We start from the raw sequence: 27,306 nt of genomic DNA, 5'->3' as shown, positions 1-27,306 counted from the left end.
GAAAATGCCCTCACAAAGATAACTCTTGAAGAAACAACGTTGTGGGGACGTCCCCACTTTGTTAAACACCTTTTTTAAGAACTAAATATGCCTTTAAAAAAAAAAAAAAAAAAAAAAAAAGTGCCAAAATATTTAGTTTGTTGTCGACTTTCACCCTGTGTGGAGTTTTGTCTGACTGGAGTTAGAAATAGTAAATAAAAATATAGTGAGTCAGTGAGAAGTCCCCACAAATCTAGAAATACAAAGGTGTGTGGAATAGATTTTTGAGTTCATGTAGTTTTATTGGACTGGATTGTTCCATGTTTTTAAATTTAAAATTTAAAAAGACTACGAGATTTTACAAGACTATTAGGGGAGTTCATGCAGCTATTGGAGGGGAAACAATTCATATAACATGTCTGATAGATTGTTAGATTGAAAAGGTTTTATTCAACAGTGCAGACCCGGGTGCCCTGTAGATCACATGTGGATGATTCCAGTTTTTGCTCAGAGAGCAGCAGATGCTCCCCTTGTTCAGTCTCAAACCTTGCATGGGACGGGACGGGACAGGACAGTACGGGATGGGATGGGATGGGACAGGACGGGACAGGACAGTACGGGACGGGACGGGACGGGATGGGACGGGACAGGATGGGATGTGTGCATGGTTTTAATGTTCACCACTTCTGAAAGTCCAGAATTTGTTTTGGAGATCAAAACTTCTGTACATTTTTACCAGACACTAAATATGTCTTCCATTAGCCGTGCCAGTACTGTGCGTCTGACATACAGGTCGTTAAATATGCCAGCGATTTACCTGCCAATCTTCAGCATACTGTATTTCTCTTTGTTTTCCGGGCATCTGAGGGCAGTGCTGCTTGTTTGTGCTCGTGCCAAGTCAGTCTGCATGGGTTTGTGCTGTCAAATGACCTGTTTTTTCACTGATGGTTCCTAAAGAGCCGTGTGCTCCCATTTTCACTCTTGTTCATTGTACATGCTGTTATGTGGTAAGCACTATCTTCCTCTTTATCCATCCAGCTTGTATATTGTCTTTCTCCAAATTCGTGGGCGTTTACACAGTAATATTAACGGCTGTTTTGTTGAAGGCGCGATCAAGGTGACCTGCTAACAGTATTGCATGGGTCACATTGGTTACCCCTCATTGAAAAGCCACCCTCCCCCTGTGAATACTTAATAAAGGTTTTCTTGATTTTACTGTAACTCGTACTGCAAGATTGAGAAGGATATCAGAATACATGAAGGTTCAAAAAACACTTAGAATGTCCGAGGATGTGTTCACTGCATGCATCATAGTGCTGCTGCATGCATATCCCTGGCAATGAGAATATAGTGGAATTGCATGCGTGGCATATGCCTCACTTCATACTGTAGTTTTATATTTGTCCAAAGAAGCGCTCATCCAATTGTGATGGATTTTGAGAGTATCGCAGTGTGTGGATATAAGGAGGCGCCTCTCTTATGTAACACTTGCATTTTAACCTCTGTCTAGAAGTGCTTCTCTAGTTGTGATGGAACATGGCTACAGCATTCATATTCCACTTGTCTGTATGTCGCACTTATATTCGTATACGTACTGCGCACATAATGGATCGAGATCACTGTGGTGTTCTGCATTTTCATAACACTAATGCTGTAGCTCAAAATCTGCATTTACGGCTGTGGCTGGGGATCTAGGCTATGTTACTAACAACATATTAAACATACAAGGAGGCTGTGTGGTCCAGTGGTTAAAGAAGAGGGCGGTTCAGCCACTGACTCACTGTGTGACCCTGAGCAAGTCACTTAACCTCCTTGTGCTCCATCTTTCAGGTGAGACGTTGTTGTAAGTGACTCTGCAGCTGATGCATAGTTCACACACTCTAGCCTCTGTAAGTCGCCCTGCTAAATAAGCAAATAGTACTTGTTTAATTTAAAACTTTACCACATGAGTTACATCCAAGGCAAATCAATTAAAAAATCAATATGAATATTGCACCACTCTAAATAGGTACCCATCCTTCTCGAATCACCAGGATCAGGGAAGGCAATGTGTATATTTGCAGTAGTGAATGTGGCTTTTATGTCAGTGTGTTTCATTGTAGCACTACAGTGTAGGATCCGCAAACCAAACAGCAGAGATCTGTGTGTTCCAGAAGAGTCCCTTTTAAAGTCTCCATATAAATGGGACAGGCAGGAAATGAATGCATCAACAGTAGCAGGCTGCACGGGTAACGAAATGTGCCCAAACTCTGCCATTGATGTTGCTGTGCCATATTTAAATGGTAACCAAATTTTTACTACAATATGTAAAAGCAGTTATTTTGAAATTGATACAACCAACAGTATTCTATTTAAAGCTTTTATGTAAAGTAGGCCTATATGGAAACTGCTTTCCCTACAGTAAAAACAAAACAAAACCAAAAAATTAAACTGGGACATTACACACCAGTTTTAGAGGCGGGGGCTAACTTTGTTTCAAGAGCCACAGGAATTTTTATCACATGCTGAGGATTTCACATTTAATCACTGTGAGCCCGTGTGAGATGCTTTCCGATTGGCTACGATTGTGCAACTTTGCACAGGCTGGGATTCAAAGAATCGGGCACAGATGTCCCCCGAGTCGCACTGTTTTTTGGGTTTTTGTTTTCTAAATAACAGCCCTGGAATCTCCCCCCTCCCCCGCTCAAGAATGTAAGTGATCAAGTTACCGGCTCTTTGTTCCTATGAGGGCCAAAGAAAACCAAGAGAGCACTCTGAGCTTTCCCTGGACTTGTTCTTTGCTTCTGTTATTCTCAGGAAACGCAGCAGAGGAGATAGGAAATGGAGGCCATTAATTGCAACCAAATTCTGCTAATGAGACTCTCTGAGTTTCCAAGCATTCGAAGAATGCAAATCAGACCCTCAAAGCAATGTTTTGACTTCAAAACATAATATGAATAGTATCGATAATGTTAACCCAAGAAACTGCTTCAAATTTAGCAATGAAAGAAATACAAGAGGGTGTGAATGGGCGCTGAGCGAAGGTGAGTTTAGAACAGAACCCCCCCCCCCAGGAGGGGAGAATGGTGTGCAAACAAAGGACAAGCGTTGATGGGCTAAATGGCCTTTTCTTATGTTCCTACATTCATTTGATTGTACTGTAAGACAATTAATGTACAGTCAGTCTCCCCTGCTATACATTGCAATCCAGCTACACTGTCAGTCTGTCATGTCTTAACACTGAGAGATTCTGCAATAGAGGTAAATTGCATACACCGCTAACTCTACCTCTGAGGTATGATTGTATAGAAACCAATGCTGCGTTACAGGTTTAAACTTCCCTGTTTGGATATGGTTTGTTTTTTTCACCATAGAAAGATGTGAATACTTGCTTGCGCAGCATAGCGTGTCCTTCAAGCATCTTCTGCTAAATGGCAATAAAACTCCTAGTGTATAGCAGTCTGAGCCATCACAGGTTTTATTGTGTGCTTAATTGGAAACTAATAAGCTTAATTAGGCAAACCATAGAGACAGAGCTCAGGAGTGTGTAACTAAGCTCACAGTGGATCAAACTGTGATCCAAGTCTCCAGTTTTCTGGGAGTTTAGTTCTTGCCGGGTAGATGTAGGCAATGCTGTAGCTTTGCCTGATCTGTAGATGTCTGCTGCTCTGCAGTATAGTAGTTTATTGTGTGTGGGTATTGTAACGCTGCTATGTATGGTTAAACAGCCACGGGAGTAAGTTCAAAGCTGTTCCTGTGATAAAAACAAAGCTTTTATCTCTCTTTTGTGGGTAATCTCTTGGACTTGCTTCCAGGTCGAAGTTCCAGGTCTTTGAGCTGAGCCACATGCTCATTAAAAAGAGAGTAACTCTCCAGCCTGGGCTTTGATCTGCAGAGATGTTTGAAGAAATGATTTCTGTCTCTCTGAAATCCTGTAGCAAACCAGACAAAGCAGGACTTGCAAGTGAGCAGTCAGGGCCCCCAGTCAGGGGCAAATTGAACCAGACTCCATTTTGGGTGTTTGATTCCTTTGCTGGGGTTGAAAGTATACAAAGAAAAAGCAATGGTCATGTCACAGGTTTAGAATATGCAGAAGCAGGATGTATCTGGGGAAGGGGTTCCATCTGTCAATTTTTGAAGTTGTTTTTTTTTTTTTATGACACGTTTCCGTCCAAAAGCTTCAATTCTGTGATCATGCTTTCTTGGGGTAAGTGTATCCCTTGACATCAATCAATCAATCAATCAATCAATCTTTCTTTTATATAGCGCCTTTCATAGTGGACCACCATCACCAAGTGCTTGACATGACTGTGCATCCAGAGCCCAATAACTTCATTTGGAATACAGGTATCAGCCAGGGAGGCCCTGGTTAATGAGCCCTCCTGTGTGTGTAGCACAGCGGCTGGTGTGGTGCCTGACAGGGGGGCGCGGTACAGAATTCAGAGGAGGCATTCCGTTCTGACAGTCTGATAAAGATGTTACCAGCTCACTCGGAGGTAATGTCAGCATGCAGCAGCGGGGCGTGTGGTGTCACTGCTTGTTGGTTCAGCTTGTGATGCTTTTCCAACAGGAGGGCAGAGAGATTCGGCTGCAGTGGGTGGGATTGGCTTTGAGAAGGGAGGTTTTTCTTAGTTGCTCTTTATACCAGTCTGCCTCATGGGGGCTATTCCCCACCACTGGGTCTGCCAGTTACACTGCGTGATAGTCCAAGTTGGACACAGACTGGCTGTGCACCCTCTCCCAGTTGGTGCCACTATTGGGTGGTACAAGAAATTAGTAGCACCGGTACTTGTATTGCCATTTTGTATATATTAATTATTGTTTTACACTCAGACTGACAATCTTTGATTGCACAGTTGCACCACAGAAAAGGCCTGTCTGCATGTTTCAGCACAGCTGCCTTGCTGATTTCTGTAGTTGTTGCTGCAGGCTGTTCAATTTGAAAGGCAAGGCTTGTAAATGAGCAGGCCAGCCTGGACCAGGATCTACTGCAGGATGGCAGATGAGCCTGGGGATTCAGTGCAGTTGATAGATGGCGAGTCTCTCCGAGTCTGTCTTCAGCATTGTGCCAAGCTGTGGGAGGTCACAGTTGGGCATCCCCGCAGAGAGAGGCCAAGCGGCGGAGCTATCCTGGGGTCTAGGATTGACGGGCGCACTGCCTGCGGGTATTGCGAGCGGGAACTGGCAGCTGTGTCTGTTCCGGCAGCCTCTCCCAGCAGACACTAGAGGCGATGGCCTGTGGAATTAACACAAACCCGATTTTGATTTACTTTGCTGTGGATTTAATAAAAAATACACTTGCACGAATGGCGGTTGGTGTTGTGCAATTGCCCGTTCCTTTTTCAAATATCTTTCCCAGTTCGGTATTTAATTTGTAAAATATATATATTTAAAAAATCTTAAATTGAAGCATTTTCGCAGGACACAATGATTTCGATGGTAGTGGTTTTTTTTTTTTTTTTTTTTTTTTTTTTTTTTTTACTGCAGCAGCAAAGTGGCCACAGTTATGTGCTTGCAGTATACCCCAGGTTGTTGTGGTAGTCTGTATGATTGAAATAATTTTTTGGGAGGGATAAGCCTACAGTGAAAAAAAAATCTTACTCGTCCTCTTGCCGTAGTTTCTTAAAAATCCTAACTGGTTCAAGTGGTTGTTTTAGATTTGGAAGCACACTGAAATCATTTGTCCACTATAACTAACTTTGTGGTAGGATTTTGTTTCCAGAACCCTTACAGCTGAAAATACTTCTCTCTTTGTATTCCACGTGGTGGTGTTGAAGATTAAAGCAGAGTGTGCAGGGACCCCAAGGAGAAGCACCTTCAGGATGAAATGCTGTGCAGCGTGTTATTCTCACAAACCACTTCCTTTGACTGCCCTGGGAAGAAAACCACAGTTAAAGTAATCAGGTTGATTTGCATGCTTTCTGGCTTAAGTGTCCAACACTTGAGAAAGTGCTTGAAGTATCTGTGTGTGTATTCTTGGCTTGATGACTAAATCCTTGCAGGTGTTTCATGTCCCTTTTGCTTTCCCACTGGTGGTTACAGCATGTGATTTAAGGTGGAATTGCTAGATTACTTCATCCTCAAAGTTGTTTGAAGCTTTTAATTTCCAAAGGGAGAACCCGGCATGTCTTCTCAGGACTGGGGTGAGTTCAAAAGCCATAGGTGGAATGACAAAGCAGGGTGGCCACAGTTAGCTCTTCCACTCCTGGTCGTTGTTCCATCCCTGTTCTAAGTTGTTTAATTGAACCAATTAAACCTCCATGCAGACCCTGAAGTAGTGCAAAACAGTATCCCCCTAATAGACCCCCAGAAGAATCCTCTTTATATTAGCCTTATAATAATAGCTGTTAAGCAGCGTTCCCTAGAGTACTCCATGGTTTGGGTGGCTTTTCCTTCTTGCTCCTTTGCTCTGCTGCTTTACTATTACCCAAAAATTACAGTGTTATTATCCTTTGTGGCCACCAAATTAATTGACTTGAGGACCACTGGCCTAATATTGACAGAACACATGCCTCGGTCCTCCTTTTCTATTACCTAGGCATTTGTTACTTTTGGAGTTTGCAGTACCAGTATGAATGTAAAGGAAACTACACATTTTAAAAGTCTGTAATTGACATTAGTATAATAGTGGCTTGCCTATTAAAATGAAATGAATACAAACCCAGTAATTCGCTGTTCAGCTTCTGAAATGACCTCTGTTCTAACTGATTGTGTTTATGGCTCTCTTGTTTGTATGGGAGGGTAATCAAACTGGGACCGTCGAATTGTACTTGCATTGCCCAGGAACAAACATAAAAAATTGACAATGATAATTTCCATCTGCAGCAGTCCAATTAAGCAGCACTTTACACCAGCTCAGCTGCTCCCTGCCAGCAGTACCGCTTATAAAAAGACTGCCTCGCTCTAATGGAGGGTGAAGCTTTGCAGTTGTTTACACAGGCCTGTTCTCCCCTTGTATGGAGCAGTGTCAGTTTTTGTAGGCCTTCATTCACTGAGGCTTTTAGACCTCATTGCAAACATTTCTTAATCACCAAGGGGAAGCCAAGCTCGCTGGACTGCAGGAAGCTGTGAACGTTGGTATTGGGAGATGGACGAGCAGGAAGCAGACAACGTTGGTATTAGGAGATGGACGAGCTTGGAGAACAGCATGCTCAGCTTTGAGCTCCAGTTTTAACTTCTGGCTTGGAGAAGGCTTTGTTGGAAGCATGAAATCTGTCTTGCACACACACATGTGTACATGCTCATTTCATAAAAATAACTGTAAACAGGGAACCTTTTGCTGAAAGCTTGAATCTAATATTTCAAAATGCTCTACCCAATATAACCCCCCCCCCCACTAGTATTTCTAGTACTACAGTGCTATGCTGTTTAATCAGAGAGTACTCTGCTATTTGTTTAGTTTTTTCACCCATGTGCACAGACCTGCATTAACTGAGAGGTTCACTTCGTTTCCTGTGGTTTGTTTGTTTTTGTTTTTGTACCACAAGGTATTTTACTTTGGAGCTAAGCTGTCTGAGGTATGGAATTTGAAGCGCTCTTGCAAAATTAATTAAAAAAAATAAATGATGATGATGATAATAAAAACAGATCGACTCAAATTCAGTGTTAGCAAAGTCCCCTGTTGCTAGTTAAGAACGTGTGTGCATTCTGTGTGTTTAGCATTTGCAGACCATATGCTGGTGTCTGTTGTCCACTGTTCTTAATGTACGTACTCTAAATAAGTGTGATGCGCAGTCTGACTCCTCGCATGTGGAAACTATTATCCTGTCTGTCCCGTGAAAAGAGAACAATCCTACTATTGGGTTAGGGTTGAATGAACTCATTCCCTTGACACCCCAGGATAACCCAACCAAGCCTCCCCTGTATATATATATATATATATATATATATATATATATATATATATATATATATATATAATATTGATTGATAGAGAAGAGCATTATAAATGGGGGAGAGGGTGGGGGGCGCCGCGGGACACAACACACATCTGACTAAATACAAAATAAAATAACTCCCTCTCTATAATGCACATATAGTGAAGCAAAATGTAACTTTCCGTGAATTAACCATGCATAAAGCACCATGTAATCAACCTCATTTAAATAGTGTCTTCTCTCTCAGGCATAGTTTCAGTTAATTTTAGTGAACATCTGTGTGCAAGTTGCTGTAAGTATATACTCCACTCCACTTGCCAAGTTGGTTCTTCAGAATGTCAAGCATTTAAAGAGTCTTGTGCATTAAAGCTGAGAAGCTTAGCACAGATTAGTATGAGTACAGAATGTGCCGAATCCACTTACTTTGTGTTTTTGTTTCATGTGAGAACATCATCTGGCCTGACTGTGTGTGTGTTTGTGGTGGGTTCACATTTCAAACACAGGGAGTAAGATGGGAGTATTTTCCACAGTACACCCCTAGAAACTTCAATATACCTCAAGCAAACTGGAAAGTTATATTAAAATCTGATCATTTAATGTTGTCAGTTTTAAATTGACATGTGTAAAAGTCAATTCATGAGTGTCATTGACTTGCTTCATATAATGGAACCCCAACTGATCCTTTCACTGAAAAAAAGAAAAAAAAAAGCTTATTTTATGACATTTCAAAGATAGGTATATTCTGATTATTTTCTTCTTGTTGTTATTGTACAACAGATGTTCCTAAATATTTAAATGCTTTCCTGAAAAACAGGAAATGCTAAATTGTAGAATACATGAAATGTATTACATGAAATGTCTCCTTTATTGGACAGAGCAATCTTTAGCAGAAATATTTCCCATCTTTTGTTGTGGCTGGTGTCTTTTTCACCAAGACGTTTTAAAGAAATCGTGCAGCTCTGTGCAGTGTGTGTACCGGAAGCAAAGTAAACCGGCTGCCAGGCTCCTAATGCATTGTTACATGGGTCAATAAGGTAAACATTTTAATTGATAAAAAGTATATTTACACTATTCTACATTTCACAGAAATCAAATAAAATAAAGCCTTATCTGCAGACGTCCTGAGGTTTCTCATTGTGTTGCTCATACAGTACAATGCAGTTGCACCTCAGAAAACACACATTCAAAACGGCCCATCAGAGGAGCAGAAAGACTCCTTTCCGCAGCTCTGTTACGTTGTACTACAGCTGCAGAACCAGCTTGTTGCTTTAAAAAACCCTGCAGTACCTGCGGCTTGAAGCCAGATATCTTCAACTACCTTTTGAGTGTTGTCTATCTTCAGCTTGTATAAACTGCCTTGTCTGAACAGTGTAGCCCCGTGACCATGTTCTCTGCAACACAAATCTGACTGGCTCGTTCATTACCTTTCAGGCTGTTCTCAAGTCACTGTTTAAAGCAATCACACACTGGATTGCTGGCAGAAATCATTCTAATCATCATGGGCAAATTGTTAAATTTAAAAGGTTGAGCTGTAGTGTTCCTAGTGGGTGAAGCGCCCGGAATATGGGGATTGACAGGGCAGTGATGGAATATCCCAAGTCATTGGAAAGGCAGTGAGTCCGTAGCCTAAGGAGAGGATTAGGAACCTTATCAGCAAAACTGCTTTGTGATTGGCCCCTTTCTCGGGCTGGTACATTCCCAAATGAATGTGGATTACAGCTCTCGGCATGCCTTTTGAAGATCTTGGAATTGCTAATTGGTTTACTCCATGGCTGCACGTTTTTAATGGAAGTGCTCCAGACCCTGTGACTCTTGCAGGGTAATTCCAGGAATTGCTTTCTCGCCATGTGCTCTTTGGGTTGTAGGTGTCGAATGTAATGTATGCCTGTGAAAAAGAGCATTAACCACCCTTTCTGTGCATTATACCCAGACTGAAAAGATAGTCTTTTTAGAGTGTTGATTTCCTTTGTTAAAAATCAGGTTTACATAAGTGTATAACTTTTTTGCTAAATAGCTCAATGTTTTATAGCTGTAACCTTGCACAAGCATGTCTGATATCGAAACCATGAATGACAGGTACAGAAGGGACAGCTTTAGGCCAGGCAGGTTCCATTTTCTGCCCACTCCCATCTCTTCAAGGCATTTGTCCAGCATATAATTGTTCCAATAGATAGTTTGACTAGGCTTTGTTCATCAGAAGCGCTATCAAAATAAAAACACCATTCAATCACCTTTCATTGCCATTTAAGTGCAAATTACAATTGTAATTGAATCTAGGTCTGCTTACTGCCATACATTACTGTCCCACGATGTACTACACCAGGTCTCTCCTGAGTGGAATGCCACCAGTCTCCTAGCTGGGAAATGTGCCTGCCCAGTGCTCCGCCCTGCCAGTGGCTCCTGGGTTTCTGGACTGTGATCATGTTACTGTTTCCCTGAAGCCACAAAGTTCTTCCCTGCACAGAGAATAACTGTGAAAGCCATTGGATCTCTTTAAAAAAACAAACCATCCGAGGCCGCTGTGGCTACGCTTTGTTTGTGTTTACACTTCAGCTTGCTTTACACCGAGACACTTACTTATACTTGACCAAACGACAGCCACTTTCACTCATGTTCAAAATATATACTAATACACTGTGTCTGTATTTTTCTGTCCATACAAGCATTGTAGTTTGGGGGGGGAAAAAAAGGCCGTATAGTTTAAAAGCCATTTACCAAACCAAGGCTGACATTAAAAGACATTTACAACTCAGTCACTGTCCGCGTGTTGCATTAGAACAGGTACAATTGAAGATAAGCATTCACTTGCATTTCTTCTTTGGCATATTCTAGTAAGTGGTGCTTGAGATCCTGTTGAATGTTATGCTGCTCAGGTGTTTGAAACGGGTGTTGTTTCTACACCTCAGCACGAGCGCTGTTTGAAGGTGTATGTTTTTGCTGTAATAGCAGATGGTTCCCAGAGCAGTTCTCCCGCCTAATTGGAAACATCTTGGTAAAGCCTGCTAAAAAGCAATGCTGTCTGTGGGTGGTTATTGTGCTTCCCGTTATGCAGTGTGGCTAATGGGAATTCCAGGTTGAAATGGAAAACGTACAGTAATCTTTGGGTGTCGGACACCAGGCAGAGATGAGTCACTAGTTTGAGCGAGTCAAAGAGAAGTGCCGTCAGTTTTGTGGATGTTAAAGATCCCCAGGGGTGCTTTTATAGCGCAGCAGGCACGCTGACCGGATCCCTCTGCACAGACCCACAAGAGTGTTTCCCACCCCTAGCCAGATGGAGCCTCTCTGAAATGTCACAGGAGCTACCCTGTATAAATACCTTCAAATCAATACGTAGGCAGTCACTTTAAGCAGTTCTGCCTGGGCTAGCTCTCCTAGAATAGCTGGATGTTAGTACTGCATAACTGGAAATGGATCTAAAATAAACAATAGCGGCTCATGTATGTACAGATGGTAAACCCTGCATGTTGACTTGGTTATAATCCTCACCTTGTCCAAGCTGAGAAGCTTGGTGTGTCTGTAAGCAATTACATTATCCAGGCAGGTTGCATTTATTTATAAGGACAACCTCATTATTTCAAATTGTATCAATCTGTAGAAATACCTTAATTCCAGGAACTGGTTGTTAAGCTGTGAATTAATGAACAGGTTTCACGGGACACACTGGAGCAAGGCAGTCCCTTTTCTGCTTCTAAACTGGAAATTAAACATCAAGCCAAGGGTAGAGCAAGCTGACCTCCAGAAAGTGAAGGGCTTATCTCACCGGGTGAAGTCACTTCTACTGGATTCACTGCTATATGAGAGCAAGCAGGGTTCTAGTCTTACAAACTCACAATAAGACCCAGTAGCAAGGGCTGTAGGGGGAGATCTGAGATGTGTGTTCATGTGTGAGGTACCTCAGTGCATTCTGGTATGTTTTACCTGTCTTGGGTAACTTTCACAACAGGATACACTTAAGAGTGTATTGGGGTGTGAGTTGAAAGAGCCTGAATTGTCCCACACTGTCCTAGTGTACATGGAGCCATATGATAACCCTATGTGTAGTGCTGCACAACCCAATTATTTGATCATTCAGACTGAGCTCTCCACAGAAAAGAGCTGAGGGTCATTGGTGTTGATTAGGGTAGTTTACCAGTGAAACAAGTGAAGAAACAGCTGTTGGGCTTGTGTGGATCGCTGTTCTCCACAGAGTGTCCATCACACTAACCTTGTTTTTATTTCATGTTCTTTCACAGAGGATATTCAACTCCTTCGTCTACACAGAAAGAAACTCAAATGGTGAAACAGAAGTCCAGCTGGTGAGTGACTGATTGATTTAATAAATGTTCAGTATGTGGTTTTTTTTTATATAAAAAAGTCTCTACATTTTTGCAGTGCTTTTTAGTGATACATGAGAGAATTTTAAGTGTGTAATGTTTATATCCTTTACAATTGTCCAGTTTTTCTATTGATGCCTTTTGGTATCTAATGTGATCCATGAGGTTGTGTTTTTCAGCATAGTTTGTGTCTGGTTCCTTATCATCCTAAGAGAGGTTAATGGATGTTCTGTCACTCTTATCTGGAGTGGCTAACATAAATACCCACTTAGTACTTCACCAATGGATAAGAAGAGGGCCAGTCTGGCTGTCATTAAGATGAATCTGCTCTACTCGGTTATATAAACATACTCTCCTGCATTCAAAGTGCTAATCAATCCAGAATGTCAGTCAGGGACTCCAAAGGGAGAATTTGAGTTTATAATATTTTCTATGTAGCTGCTTGTGTGTACTGAATCTAAATCCTGGATTTAAGCATCTGAACTTTTGTTACTTGACTGTATAAAAGATCCTTCACGCATCTTAATGTTTCAGATCAGATATTTGGCAAAATGTGATTCAAACGACTGTGCATAATGTAGTATGTCAATCCCATGCTGTTTTCTCCTGTCCCAATTCCCAATCAAAGTTAGTGTGTGTTTTTTTTTCTTTTTTTCTTTGCACGGAGCATTGGTGTTTACCCATGGATATTCCCACGCTGGTTTTGAACCTGCAGCTCTATGGGTAAACGCCCATATCCTTTACTGTGTTCCCTTTGCTTTGAACAGGCTTGTTGTTTGTTTTCCAGCACACCGCCTCTGCTGTATGAAAGCTCTCTGTATTCATGCATTCTTGAGCCTGTTTGCACCGTGCCAGTTCAGTTTGGTGTAAAGATGTTCAAGTTGCTAATTGGCAGGGTTCCTCAAGACACCTTGACTTAAAGGCACACACTCCCGCAGCACAGAATTGTGAAGCGCATAAACGAAACGGGCTGCAGATTCTTCGTGTTTACCCATGGACTGTAACCACAGATTCAGCTACAGCATGGCAGCAACGCTCTGTTTTGTAAGGTTTTGTAAAAGCTGTGGTTTACTTGATTTTATGAATTTCTTCAGTCGGTATATATTGAATTAGTCAGGTCCAACTAGAGAGTTGGTGTCATCCTGCAGCTTTTCATGTGCACACAGACACTTGAGCCAGCAAGCTGTTCTGCAGCTGCACATTGCTTTTAATTTGCTTTGAATATTTACAGCGCAGTAATAAATATTCAAACAAAAGGGGTTGTATTTGTCACGGTTGGGGCCAATTCCAGTTTTTTGTTTTTAAATGTATTCCCAATTCCAATTCTGTTGAAGGAATTTATATTTTAGTGACACAATACTTGTTGTGCTTGTTCGACCGTTTTCATTCGAAGCCAGTTTAATTGACTAACAGTGACTTCAGTTGAAGTAATTTGTTGCCACTGTGAGAAGCTCATTTTAACAGAATACTGCTGATTTGCAGTTTTGATCAATGTGTTGCAATTGATTAAAAGGGAATGGGAGAACTGGCAATTGATTTTAAAAAGGGAATGGGATTGGAATGGAAAAACAGGAATTAACCCTGAGCCTGGTATTCGTCAGACGTGTCAAGTGTAGTTTTATACACCAAAAAGATATCCTGAAAAAGGAAGCTTGTGTGAAATAAAGGTTAACGGTTTTAAACGCTGATGAAAATAAAATGCAATACTTTGGGGTGTTAAACAGGCTTTGTGTTCATTCAAGAATCTGCACCATAACTTCTTTCTAGCAGTAGTAACATTAATATTTAGAATACTTTAGACCTGCACGTCCCATGTCTGCGCTGGGCTGCGATTTTTAAAAGTTCATTCACTTGTTCATTTACTCAGCCCACAGAATCCATGGCAACAGAATCAACAAAACTAATTTCAAAACGGATCTTTTATAGAGGGTAAAATGATTCTGCTATATTGTATTACGTTACAAACTATTATATACATTTTTCTGGGCTGGTTGGTGCACTCTTGCAAGTGGGTCTCTCGAAATTAGGCGATGCGGGAGGCCTGAGCGCTTGTGTCAGTAGGTCTCAGCTGGAAGGCCCTCAAAGTGGTCAATTGCTTGTTGCTGACTGGTATTGCTGTAGTAACAAGAACCCCTATAAATGTTTACATTAGTGTGAAACAGGCTGAGCTTGATTCAAGAATTGAAAAATAAACAGTGAAAGACTCCTGGTGGCTCACCTTGATAAATTACTATTCTTATCCAAACAAGCAACAGCTGGCAAGGGATTAGCTGCTGAGGCCCTGCTGGTGTGGAGCTGGGAGTCTTGAAATCATTGGATGTTTTGAGCCCTATTAAAAAGACCGTTTACTCCTTTTTTTCCTGCCCCCCTATAATTCGTGTTGTAGAAGTGCGAGGCGAGTCGCTGTGATGAGGAGGTATACAGCTATGGCCAAAAGTTTTGCATCACTTAAAATTTTAGGACTGGGACATAATTAAAATAAATAAATAAAATCTGAACATAATTTATATAGTTTTTATTTAGCATCATGTAATCAAAGAAAATACTAAATGATATTGCAAGTGTCTACCGGAAGCCAGTATTTCATGTTAGATTTTGAAATGTCGAAATTCAACATGTTAACATTATTCAGCAGGTTTCATTCAAAATAAGAATAAAAAATAACAATGAAGGTCATCCAAAGCATAAAGTGGACCTTTTCAACAGGAAGGACCAAAACAAAATTGCCTTTTTTAACTGCTCGTGGTACGAGCAGTTTGGCTTTTCATATGCGTTTTATTGCATATAATAAGTGTGTGTGTGTACTATATACACACGCACACACACAGGTGTGTGTGTATGTGTGTATGTATATATGTATGTATGTATATATATATATATATATATATATATATATATATATATATATATATATATATATATATATATATATATATATATATATAATATATTATACATACATACATACATACACACATTTTTTGTACCCATTGCCTGATTTATGAAGGTCAACAACCATTTGTCTCTTCTTATTTGTGAGTTCTTTGCCTTTCCCCATGGTGATGAATGATAAATGGATTTTGCATGTGTGTTACCTCATTTTTATACTCCAGTGAAACAGGAAGCCATGAAAGGTCACAATACAGTTCCTAAAGACTGAGATGGACTTAAAGTAGAATGTTAATGCAGATTAAATTTTGTTTGATTTTATTAATAAGAATCTTTAGGGGTGCCACTAATGTTGACATCTATGTTTTTGAGAAAAAAAAAAATATTACTTGTTAAATATAAACGTTTTCTCTGAGCAATTGTATTAGTATAAAAGAATATCGTTATCCCGTACTGTTGAGCATAAAATATAGCTCATTACCTGTGTTTATTTTATACAGCCCCTTTTGCTCGTCTTTATCAAGCATGCCAATAATTTGAGGTGTGTGTTTGTGTATGTTATATAATTATATGGATATAATATATATATATATATATATATATATATATATATATATATATATATATATATATATATATATATATTTATATATATATTATTTTGTTGTGTAGCCTCCCCACTTATTAGTCAGGATCCACTAATGATCTACTGGATGTAATTATTGAAACGACCATTGCAGAAGCACAGTCCAGGCACTTGAGGCACACCAAGCAAGCTGAGAGATTCGCAACCACCTCTCTCTCTCTCTCTCTCTCTCTCTCTCTCTCTCTCGTTTTGAGACTGGGTTGATCATTTTGAAATGGAGTTGGCTCTGCCGAGGCTGCTGGCATGAAGGGTCATTGAAATGTCACAGCTGTGTCATTAAACAGTAATCTGGGGATTTGTGTGCAGAGAAGGGGCTGCGCTTGGGTAATGCTGGGAACAACAGCTGGGAGAGGGCTGGCATGCCCCTGCCCGCTGCTTCACAGCCTTCCTGTCATCAGATCCAAGGCAGGAGGCTCACTCTCATCTCCCAGCCAGGACTCCAGAGCCTGAGGAATAAGTTAGTGCAGAAACAGGAGACTGAGTGCTGCGGCAAAAAAGTGCAAGACAAGGACTCTTCTCATAATTATATTTGATCCCCGTTTGCTTCTATGCTACTGGCATTTATTCTAATGAAGTGTGGTGTTGCTAATAATATAAAAAGGATGTTTGCCAATGACTACCTAATAAGGTCTAATATAAATTAATTTGTTTTTATGCTACTGACCAGGGTAATTGTTTTATTTCCATTAATTAAATACAGCGTAGTTGCAATGAAGATTTTAAACCAGAGTGGTTTGGTTAAAGAGATTTTCAGCGTGATGAACTTTGAATATTATGGATGAGATTCCATGCATGGTGGTGTTGTGGTGGTTTTTTTTTTTTTTTTTTTTTTTTTTTTTAAGAGACATTTGCTCGAGAAATTGGTTTCCCTTCGCTCAGTTTATTTTACTCGCGTAAACCAGGCTTTTCACCCAACGTCATGCAAACGAATGGGAAAGGTTAGGGTTGATATGTAAATTAGCTATGCGTAAAGTACTCGTGCTGTTTGTGAAGATTATTAGTGACATTTTGTGAAAATGTGTTTTCCATGTGCAGAGCTGGTACACAAGTGAATATAAGCTGCTGTAATAAAGCAAAATAACTCATGCCTGGTTGGTTAATAATGTATTTTACTGCTCTTGCCCAAATATTTTTTAAAATGTAATTGGTGGGGTAGCATGTCATTAGTATTGAGTCAGTTTCAACTAATTTATCTTATTTATTAAAAATTTAATGAAAGGTATAAAATGAAACTGACCAGCATAGGTATTGCATATCACCATGGCTGAAAACTGATGGAGGCGTTTTGTGCAGCATTTGTTTGTTCCCAAAATTGCCACTGCTTGCTATATCCTGCACAACCTCTTGTCAACAGCAAAATTAGGTGTACAGGAATCTGTGGCTTCCTGTGAGACAGACAGGGAAGGTTACCAGCGTTGCCAAGTCTCACAAGAAAAACAAAAGCACCACTGCCTTCCAAACAAGCACAACTCATGTTAGAGTGGGTGTTTATGCAAATTCCAACCCACAACTCTCAAAAACCAAGCCTAATCCCGCTTGCAGACTGTGAAGGTTACCTCAGCCACCAGTTTCAATTGGACAGCAATCTGAGGAGGCTCGTGCTGTCAGAGGTTCTCGCCTTTCTTTTAAGTTGTGTTGGATCTGTCTGTGGGGGAGTGTTTTGTTTTATTTCATTTTTTCAGCTGTAATTTATATTTCAGGCAACGTTTAATGTAACTTTATACATCAAAATCAATCTTAAATTGATTCAACATTGTGTACAGAGTTTACATACTTAGACTTAAACTAATGGAACATGAGTTAGCAATTTTGACTAAGTGTTTACTGTACTTTTTTTTTTTTTTTTCAGAGTGCTTCTGAAAAACAGACAAAGAACAAGCATTTTAAAGAGGGTTTACCCCAGTCTTTAATTCATTCTTCTTTGTTACAAAGGAGAACTGTTCCTAGAAAACAAGAAACAAATCATTTAACAGAATAAGATTCCTAAGTTTTGTAACATTAGCATGGCTTTATTCAAAGACTAGAGTAAAAAGCCTTGACAATGTGGCTCACAGGGTCTTGTGTACAGTAATAATTCAGAATCGCTGTAGTGCTGTATGTCACCTTATTTTAGGAAATATAAATAAAATTGGTATGTTTTTTTTTTTTTTAAATTCTAGTTGGAAAAAAAGATCCGCGAGAAGTTTAACCGCTACCTAGACGTGGTGAACAGGAACAAGCAGGTGGTTGAAGCGTCGTACACAGCCCACCTCACATCCCCACTGACTGCCATCCAGGACTGCTGCACCATCCCGCCCTCCATGCTGGAGTAAGTACATTGCACAAGGGAGGTGCTCCGCTGGGCAGGACTTTTAGGTTCACATTTACAATAGATTTCCCTCAGTGTCTTTTTTAGTTTTGTAATGGTTATTCTTCATTTCCATAACAGCATTGGGTATAACGTTAGAACACTCGTTCTGTGCAGCGTTCGTCTGCCTTGCTTACACATTATCGAATAAGGGGATTTGAATGGATTCAGTGGTGAATGTGGGGGTTCGATTTGAAATTACGCTACATTGAAGGTTGATTCAGAAGTGTAATCCTAAATGTGTTTTTTAAAAATCAGTTGTTGTCGTAACTAGATAGTGATATTGCAACTCCTTAGTAAAACTAAAATAAACTAAATAAAAAAAAAAAAGATAGACAAACATTTCAACCAAGTGTTTATTCTGTAGGGTGGCAGGGATTCAGTTTGAATTATGGCGCTGCTGTCTTTTTATGTGCTTTTAAAATACCAAATAATAATAAAATAAAATGTGGTTTTATCATCTTGAAACCATCGAAATCCTTGTCAATGCAGCATTGTTATCTGGTAACTATTTAAATCTGCTGTAAAGAAAAATAGTGGCATTTGTATTTACTGTTCCAAAGTCAATTTTTTGTGCTGTATTTTCTTTCTAATAGCTTCTAGGCACTTTGATGCGTGGCATGGAGCGAACTTTGTTTTGTTCGCATCTTGAACACTGCCACAGCCCCCCACCCTATCCCACGCAGGGATATTACCAGCCTCATATTCCACCCACACACTATCCTGTTTGAAATTCCAATAGCCTGGCTTTGTATACATTGAGATTGGTGGCCTGAAGATAAAGATCCATACCGACAGTGCACTGCCATGACCTAACCAGAGAGAGTTTAGTGAAACCTGTTGCTCATCAAAAGTTACTGTATGAAAGGTGTACTCTTTCTTTTGTGGTTTATTACACCTGCCTAATTGTATTCTGTGTGCATTATGTATAACATCACGCGTGGGATGATGCCCCTACCAGCAGAACAAAGCGCCTTCTGGATAAACGGTATGATGCTAGACTTATACAACCCAGTAAGATGTTCTTGGCAAATCCTGCACCAGTTCCAGTTCAGGCATTTCTTTCAACCTGGCCTTACATTTCAGTTTTCAGTTCTCAGCTTTCTAATGCACAACAGCCCCTGGCATTTAACATGGTGTGTGGTAACTATTCTATGAACATCCGCCAACGACACAAAAGAAAATATTCCGGTATTTACATTTGTGGCCTGGTTTGGCCAGTCCTGCGTGAGTTGTGTTGATTTTCAAGAGAAAGTGAAGTAGCAGCTGTGGTCCCGTTCCATCAGTGTGCTTTGTGTGCTATTTATTTATTTGTATGTATTTATTTACTTATTCATTTTAAGCGTGAGTATGTTAACTCGGTGATAGTCGAGCAATTTGTGAGGTATCTCACGTTCTTCCTGTTAGGTTATACCTTCCTCCTGGATTGTGTTAACAGCTCACCTCCCTGTACAGCATTTAGCTTTGAAATGGGCAGCCTTCAACCACATGAGCCCAATGCTTTTATTATGGGGTGGTACTTATTCTCAATACGTTTGGTGGTGGGGTTGTTAGTATAATCTTGGACATATTATGTACAGTATTGGCACTAATGTAGCACTGGGTAAACATTTGCCCCACAGTATTGCTGTGGTACAGATTTACCTTGTGATGTCATTTTGTGACACACAATGAGAGTCAAATATGTAACTAGGCTATAAACATCCAGGTGCTTTTATGTAACAGACATGCCTGCTTAGATATCAGCTGATAGTCATGGCTGACCCTTTTTTTTTTTTTTTTTTTTTTTATAAAAAACGGTTTCAAGAGTAATTAAATACATATACATTTCATTTGTGCTGTTTTTTGTCAGAATAAAAATAGGAACTTTTTATTATTTTTTTCAAGGCTGAGTGTCCCCATTTAGAGAAGCATTTGTAAGAATCACAGAACACACTTTGAAGAGGCACTGTCAGTTTGCTGCCTCACATTTAATCCTCTTAAACAGTCATAAATTGCTCCCACAGTCCTTTTTATTTGCTTTGTGATAAAGATGTTTGAACTGCTTCACACAAAGGATTTTGGGAACTGGAAAAGGTCATTTTAATATTGGACAGATACATGAATAATCCATTTTCCTGTTTCACACTTTGTACATTGGTTTGTACAAAAAACAACACGTATTGTAACTGACAAAACTACCAATAATATGGTAGGTTGAAGGTGATGATACAGTGCAAAAAAAAATTATACACACATATATATATATATATATATATATATATATATATATATATATATATGTGTGTATATGTGTGTGTGTGTGTGTGTGTGTGTGTGTGTAACAATTTGAATTGTGCAGTGCACATTTATGTGTGCAACAAACTGCTTGTCCTGAAATTAGAGCTTTAACTGACACAGAATTCCAGGAGACAAGAACAAAATGGGGATTTTTTTTTTTTTTTTTTTTTAAAGCAGAGAAATCCATACCAATAAGTGTTAACCGTTTCAGCCCTGAATTCTTTTTGTCAAGCTGAAGAATAAACTCCTGCATTTCATGTACATGAACAGGACCATTTAAAAAACAAAAAGAAAAAAATAAACCACAAACATATTTATACACTAGCTTGGACTGTTGCCGAGGAGGCCCGCGAGGTTCCAGTGTAATTTCCGATGGCATATTATGTTAAGGCACTAAGATGAGGTTGAGATCCCGCCAGGACTGAACGGGTTCAATTACATTCATTGAAGAAATACTGGTATTTGTGGTGTATGCTAGGCTTCTAAATGAATAATCATGCAGGGTTGTGCTTTATCTGTAATAGAATGTCTTGGTTGAGGTGGCGATCGTTTTGTGATGGGCTTCAGAAGTCGTTGTAATGGTACTTATTTGAAATATTGTTTGCTTCCATAATAAGTTGTTTGCTTTCAGTAGTCTGAGTTGCATGTCTTCAATAAAAGCCACAGGCTCATTTGCTTTATAAAAAAAAAAAAAAAAAAGAATATAAATGAAAACAAACTGCCCAGAGACAATTTTGTTGGATACTGAACACAATCCCAGCATGCTAGCTAAAGATTTATTTTTTTTTATTTTTTTTTGTATTCAAAATGCACACAACGGGAAAAAATTTTAAAGAGAACACAAACTGAATAAAACACCCAAACGGAGATGGCTAGAAGGAGTTAGAAGGGGGACAGGAGGAAAAGGGGGGTGGGGGGGGGGGGCCCTCATTTGGGAGGAGGGTGCTGAGGAAGCAGGTTATTTTTTTATTTATATTATATATATATATATATATATATATATATATATATATATATATATATATATATATATATTATATATATTTTACCTTTTTTTTTTTTGGAAAAAAAAAAAAATGGGAATAAGAGCAGACAGCTGCAAAGGCAGGAAAAGCAGCTTGTATTATTTTTATTTTGGTGTGTTCTGTGTTTTTGTGTAAAATTTCAAAGAGCAGGCAAATTTCATGATACTTTTTTTAAAATGTTGTATTTTTGTTTCACATTTGCTTATCCCCCACATGTACACCATGCTGAAGGAGAATAATAATGACTGGGGCCTGCTGGAAATTAAATGTCTGAAGTTCAAAGCGTTTTGTACATCAGAGCAGACGTCAATCAAGTGAGCATCTTGCTAGCGAGCTCGTGGAGGGGATTTCAATGGGGAAGAGATCAAAGCAGGCGATGTGCTTCTCTCTGCTCCCCCGAGACGCAGCTCCACACAGCCCTTCATTAAAGTGAACTGAGCCTGGAAACAATACAGGGATGTGACTTCTTTGGGGGGGAGTGAGTTTCTGGCAGCCGTTTGATCTGCAGCAGCCAGAGCTGCCTTGCCCTTGTGCGATCCAGTATTCGGAGTCATGTGGTCAAGTTCGAAAACCTTGTGGAATTTGGAGAGACCTGGCCGGATCTGGGGGTGGGGCTAGGGGGGTGGCTGCACCATGTGTGCTGCTAAGTGGATTAAAAAAATATGGAAGTCTAAAAATGTTTTTAGGTGACATTTTTATGCTAGGCCTCCCTTGTTGCATTGCTTAACTGTATATATATTTTTATGTCAAAGATTTGCACTATACAATACAAATATACCATTCGGTCATTGTCTTCTGTGGAATAACTTCAGTTGTCCATGAACCTTCATGGTGTTTCTATTTAGTCAACTCTAAAACTCTCAACACTTGATGTATAACAATGGCTATCGTAGGTTATTGCTCATTCACGTGTGAGCATTCCCTGCTGTATGGCGTGGGACTTGCTCCGATGTGTGTGTCTATATTGGTACATTTAATTTTTCTGGTACAACGGAGATACATAAAAATATGATGCGATAATAACTTGTACTACACTTTTACTTTTTTCAGCTTTGATGGCAACTTCAACACAAATGTTTCCAAAACCATCAGCTGTGACAGGCTGTCTACCACCGTAAACAGCCGTGCCTTCAACCCAGGACGCGACCTCAACTCAGGTCGGTACACCTCTCTCTCTTTCTGGAGCTGCAGAGCCCCCGTGGGCCGAGCGCATTAGCACCTATGAAACAGAATACCATGGCAACATGCTGTTCAGCACGGAATATTCCTTTTAAACTCATTCCAATTTAAAATGAGGAAACGGGAAAGCTTTGCATATTAAACAAGGACGGGGGAAGAAAAAAAAAAATTATATATATGAGTACAAGACATGCATACTGATGTACACTGCAGCTGTTTTCCCCCCTTGGTGGTTGATAAGCTTATTATCAGAACCTTATTTCAGGAAAACGAGCATCCGAAAAAATACTACAGGGATGGAAATAAGACTCTTTTTGCACAGCAATTTCACCCATTCCTGGTTTAATATGTGCCCGATTAGCCCCAGTGTATAGGTAACAAGCTCAGGTGTGCCTTTCTGTGCTCCAGTCACACCCTCCGTTGTGTAAATAATGTATCATTTGGACCCCAGTGATGAAGTGAAGCATGAGCAGTGATACACACAGTGCAGATGCAGAAAAACCAAACCAACACAAGGACTGATGACAGTGTGGCCATCAGTCCTCTTGCTCTTTGCTCTACAGTGCTGTGTTTATCCTTTGAGAGTCTGTCTGAGTACTCTGCATGGAGTGGAATGACCCGAAGGATGACTGTAGAACCAGAAAGATTTTAGAGAGCTCCTTGATGTTTGTAAACTAAACTGCAACAGAAGAATGTTTGTGTGTGTGTCTGGTGTACATGAATAACTGTACACACATACTATGCACTTTATAAATAATATGTAGGCATGTTTTTGTTACATTTGTAAGCATGTGCTATGTCTTTGCGTGTGTGTGAAACGTGAACCTCTTGACCCTTTTCATTAATACAGTACTGCATTATATTTCACTATACAATCACTTTCTTTAAGAAGGGCAAAATTCTGATCTTAACATATTTTTTTCCTTTTTTGGCTGACATTTCTTCAGTAACTGGAATTTTTAGAAACAGTGATTATCTCCTCGATCAGAGTCTGTTTCCTCCACAGATAATGCTTTAGTTTTGGCAACGTTAACAGTGCTGTTCAGAAATCTCTTGCTGGTCCCATACTAACAGTTGCTACAGTTTTGTAATTATATATCAAGCTCTCGCTGAAACTTATGTAGAGGATGTGTGTTATGTCATGGGTTTGTCATAAACCAATTTTGTGTTTTTAAAAAAAAAAAAAAAAAAATTTTTGATAGTGTTAGTGCAGCAGCATTGTGGATACAAAGCAAGTTTTTCCAGGATTATGAATCCTCTGTAACTGGGTCTTCTCCTTTCTTGCTCTCTCCATTTTCCTATATTAATAAAAAGGATCACTGGATATCTACCCAATGTCAGTTTGCAGTACTGAAAACAAGATTTGTTATCAGTTCTAGAAATGGAACGTTTTGAGTTGTTTAGAAGATGCTGGTATGTAAGTGAATGCACGCTGCTTTAGACTGGAGTGAGTGTGTGACACTCGCATTGCAGAAGGCCACAAGATTTCAAACTGGTTTTCAGTATCTCCTAAACTGTGCTTGATTGCACACTTGGTTGAAAGGAGGAGGGCTTAATTATTTGTGTGTGTGGGGGGGGGGGTTAATTATTTTATTATTTTCCAGGTGCTAAGGAAGTAGCATAACACATGGCAACATGAAAAGCTAAGCTGATATAGAAGCATACCGTTTCATTCATTCCTCCAGGAATGCTCTCTTGAATTTCCTGTTCGTTTGGTAAAATGAATAAATGCAATCCATGTTTTACGATGACTAAATGTGTTCATTTCTTCTGTTCTCTTCTTGCATGCTGTTCCCATTCAGATTTGAAAGAGGCCTAAGCTAAGCACAAAGGCTGACGTACCTGTGAGCTGAAGTCTTTGTTTGTTGGTCGGGCTTGTCTTTTCACACGCCTGTTCATTCTCTCCATTCTACTCCACAGTGCTGGCTGACAACCTGAAGTCCAACCCTGGGATAAAGTGGCAATACTTCAGCTCCGAAGAGGGCATCTTCACAGTCTTTCCAGCTCACAAGTTCCGTTGCAAGGGCACCTATGAGCACCGCAGCCGGTAAGGGTGAATGGACCTGTTGCACCTCTCAGACTCCTACCTGGTAGTGATGGAACCCTGCGCCAGACCAGCTGTAATTGTGAAAGTTGTAACTCACTGCAATTACATTGGAATTGTAGCTGAACCTTGGCACACCTCATTACCTGTAGTTGTAATTCGAATTGAATCATTGACTGACTTACAGCTCAATTCCACACCTTGTCAAGCTTGATCATTCACACTTCCATGCTGGGTTTTACATTGAGCGATCATTATTCTCGTATTTTCAGCCACTTTAAGTGACTTCATTTGTTTTAAAAATAAGTCATTTAATATGTTTCTGTATGTGTCCCTGTGATGTATTGCTTGGTTGTTTGAATTAAATACCATTTAATGGTAATGTGTGTAGTTGTTCATGCAACTTTTTCGTATAATTGTAGTTAGAATTGTTATTACTCCAGCATTATGTAATTGAACAAAAAAGCAGTGTAATTGTAATTTCAGCAAACAATGCTGCTGTAATTATAATTCATTAAAATTGACCCCGTGTCTGCCGCCCATACTACCAAGGAAGAGACCGAATACGCCCCTGTGTGTTAAACAATTCTAAAGCCACAAACAATATGGGTTTGATTTTACCAAGTCATCCAACTCTGAACAGTATGTGTTGCATTTTAAAACAGTGACCGTGGCATTTGAGGGAGCTCAATTACATATGCCACGATAATTGGGCCATTTCTAATTTTCCAGTTATGTAAACAAAACAAAGCTAAATTAAACAGCCCCTGCCCTTGCTTGTCAAGGAGCTGCTGTGATTGTAGACTCCTGACAGGAATGCAGACAGAGGGAGGAAGAGCATTCATCAGGGAGGATGCCCCTGGTTAGCGTGGCCTCCTGATGGAATCAGATCCTGTACTGTTCTGAGTTTCCACAGGAAGCAGAGACCGTGTTTACTGCGGAGCTCAGACTGTTAGCTCTGTTCCAATTGTGCTGTATTTTTATTAGATGATTTAAAGTTCCAACTAAAGCAGCTAGTCCTGACGTAAAAATCGGGCCTAGTTGTTTGGAATGAGTTGAGGAGCGCACAATTGGAAGCAGTCAGCCATACGGTGTTGACACGCAAAAAAAATATTCCACTGAACCGAATGGAAAGATGAATTACATTTAGTGGTCTGTCTAACAATCTGTCTGTATTTGGTTTTGTATTCTAGGCCTGTGTATGTATCAGCTGTGCGACCGCAGTCAAAGCACATAGTCGTCATCGTGGACCATGGAGCCTCGGCCACCGAAACCCAGATTCAGATTGCTAAAGATGCAGCACAAGTCATCCTGAATTCCATCGATGAGCATGATAAAGTGAGTGCTTCAGCAGTAAATAGAAATTTGGAAGAGAGGGAGGTCCTGTGGCAAAATCTGCCAGCTACAGAAGTAGATTGTAATATGAATTTGGGAAGGGTTTGACTTTGTTCACCAAGATCACCTATAATCTTTAGCCTATTCAAGGTAGCAATACTGAACATTTTGTAACAGATACATCATAATCTTCAATATTACATTCATTTGGCTCAAACCCTGTTTTCTCGATAGTAATTACACAATGTAATATCAAACACCTATCAGTTTAGCTTTAGAGCATGGCATAAGGTCTTCATATCGGTAGTTTTCTGCCCCCCTTATTTGCGCATGGTACCGGCGTACTCACCATGCCTGCTGTCTCCTCTCTTGCTCAGATCTCCGTGTTGGCGGTGGCAGATGCAGTGCGGACTTGTTCCCTGGATCAGTGCTACAAGGCTTTCCTGTCTCCAGCCACCAGTGAAACCAAGAGGAAGATGTCCTCTTTTATCAGCAACATCAAGTCCTCAGACAGCCCCACCCAGCATGCCCTGGGCTTCCAGAAAGCTTTCCAGCTCCTCCGTGGAACCCACAACATGACCAGGCAGAGGACAAGTACGCTGTCCTTCTGTTCAATGTGCCTGTCCTTTCAGAAGTCAAGCACGCTGTTCTTCTGTTCAGTGTGCCTGTCCTTTCTCATGCTGCTGGAGTTACTGGGGGCTCATACTGCACACCTTTCAGCAAGCATCCGTACTTAACAAAACAATAAGAGCCCAGCACTCTCTTACTGAGCAAAAGCTGCTCTTTGTAGCTGTCTCTGCACCACTCCTTCCCTGGAAGGAGAACACATTTGTTCATTTCTCATCCTTAAGGTTAGGGTAATTTTAAGAACTGAGCTTCTGAACCCATCTGACACACAGATAACCCTAATGATGTATTAGAAAAAAAGTCTGTAGTGTATGTTAGCAGAGTTTTATATTTGCTGCTGAAAGTATCGTACCACCTCAGAGCTCTGGGTTTAGGGCTGTGTAGCAGAGCAGGCACATGCTGGCTCACAAATACATCCAATATCCCTTTCTAGTCTGCTTCGCATCAGTGACTTTCCAAAGGCTAGTGTTTTTACAGCAGTCCAAACCAATTGGTGCATATTACATTTTGGTGCCAGAATAAATCACTGGGATGTTGTCTTGTCACAACAGCTATTGGTGTGTTTGGAGTGAGGCTGAAGTGCAGTGTTCTCTCTCTCTCTCTCTCTCTGCAGACACGGACATGGTGATAATCTACCTGTCATCGGGAATCACGTCGAGGGACTCCTCCGAGGATGATAAGAAAGCCACGCTCCGAGTTATCAACGAGGAGAATGGCTACCTGAACAACACTGCCATGATCCTCACCTACGCGCTCATGAACGGTACCAAGGGTTTTTCACTTGAA

General features: G+C 40.2%; 1 protein-coding gene across 1 annotated transcript in view; it reads left to right on the top strand.

Annotated features, from left to right (window-relative positions):
* cachd1 (cache domain containing 1) overlaps positions 1 to 27,306 on the top strand; it is a 49,519-nt gene that overhangs the window by 7,828 nt on the left and 14,385 nt on the right. Inside the window, exons 2-8 of the mRNA XM_041277817.1 lie at positions 12,068 to 12,130; positions 17,843 to 17,991; positions 22,386 to 22,492; positions 24,435 to 24,561; positions 25,752 to 25,896; positions 26,271 to 26,487; positions 27,134 to 27,283. Coding sequence (XP_041133751.1) covers positions 12,068 to 12,130; positions 17,843 to 17,991; positions 22,386 to 22,492; positions 24,435 to 24,561; positions 25,752 to 25,896; positions 26,271 to 26,487; positions 27,134 to 27,283 — 958 coding nt within the window. The remainder of the gene's footprint in view (positions 1 to 12,067; positions 12,131 to 17,842; positions 17,992 to 22,385; positions 22,493 to 24,434; positions 24,562 to 25,751; positions 25,897 to 26,270; positions 26,488 to 27,133; positions 27,284 to 27,306) is intronic.

Source organism: Polyodon spathula, chromosome 18 (genome assembly GCF_017654505.1).
Source record: "Polyodon spathula isolate WHYD16114869_AA chromosome 18, ASM1765450v1, whole genome shotgun sequence".
NCBI classification, from domain to species: Eukaryota; Metazoa; Chordata; class Actinopteri; order Acipenseriformes; family Polyodontidae; genus Polyodon; species Polyodon spathula.
Note: the sequence above shows the minus strand (reverse complement) of the source record. Positions and strands in the feature narration are given on the sequence as shown.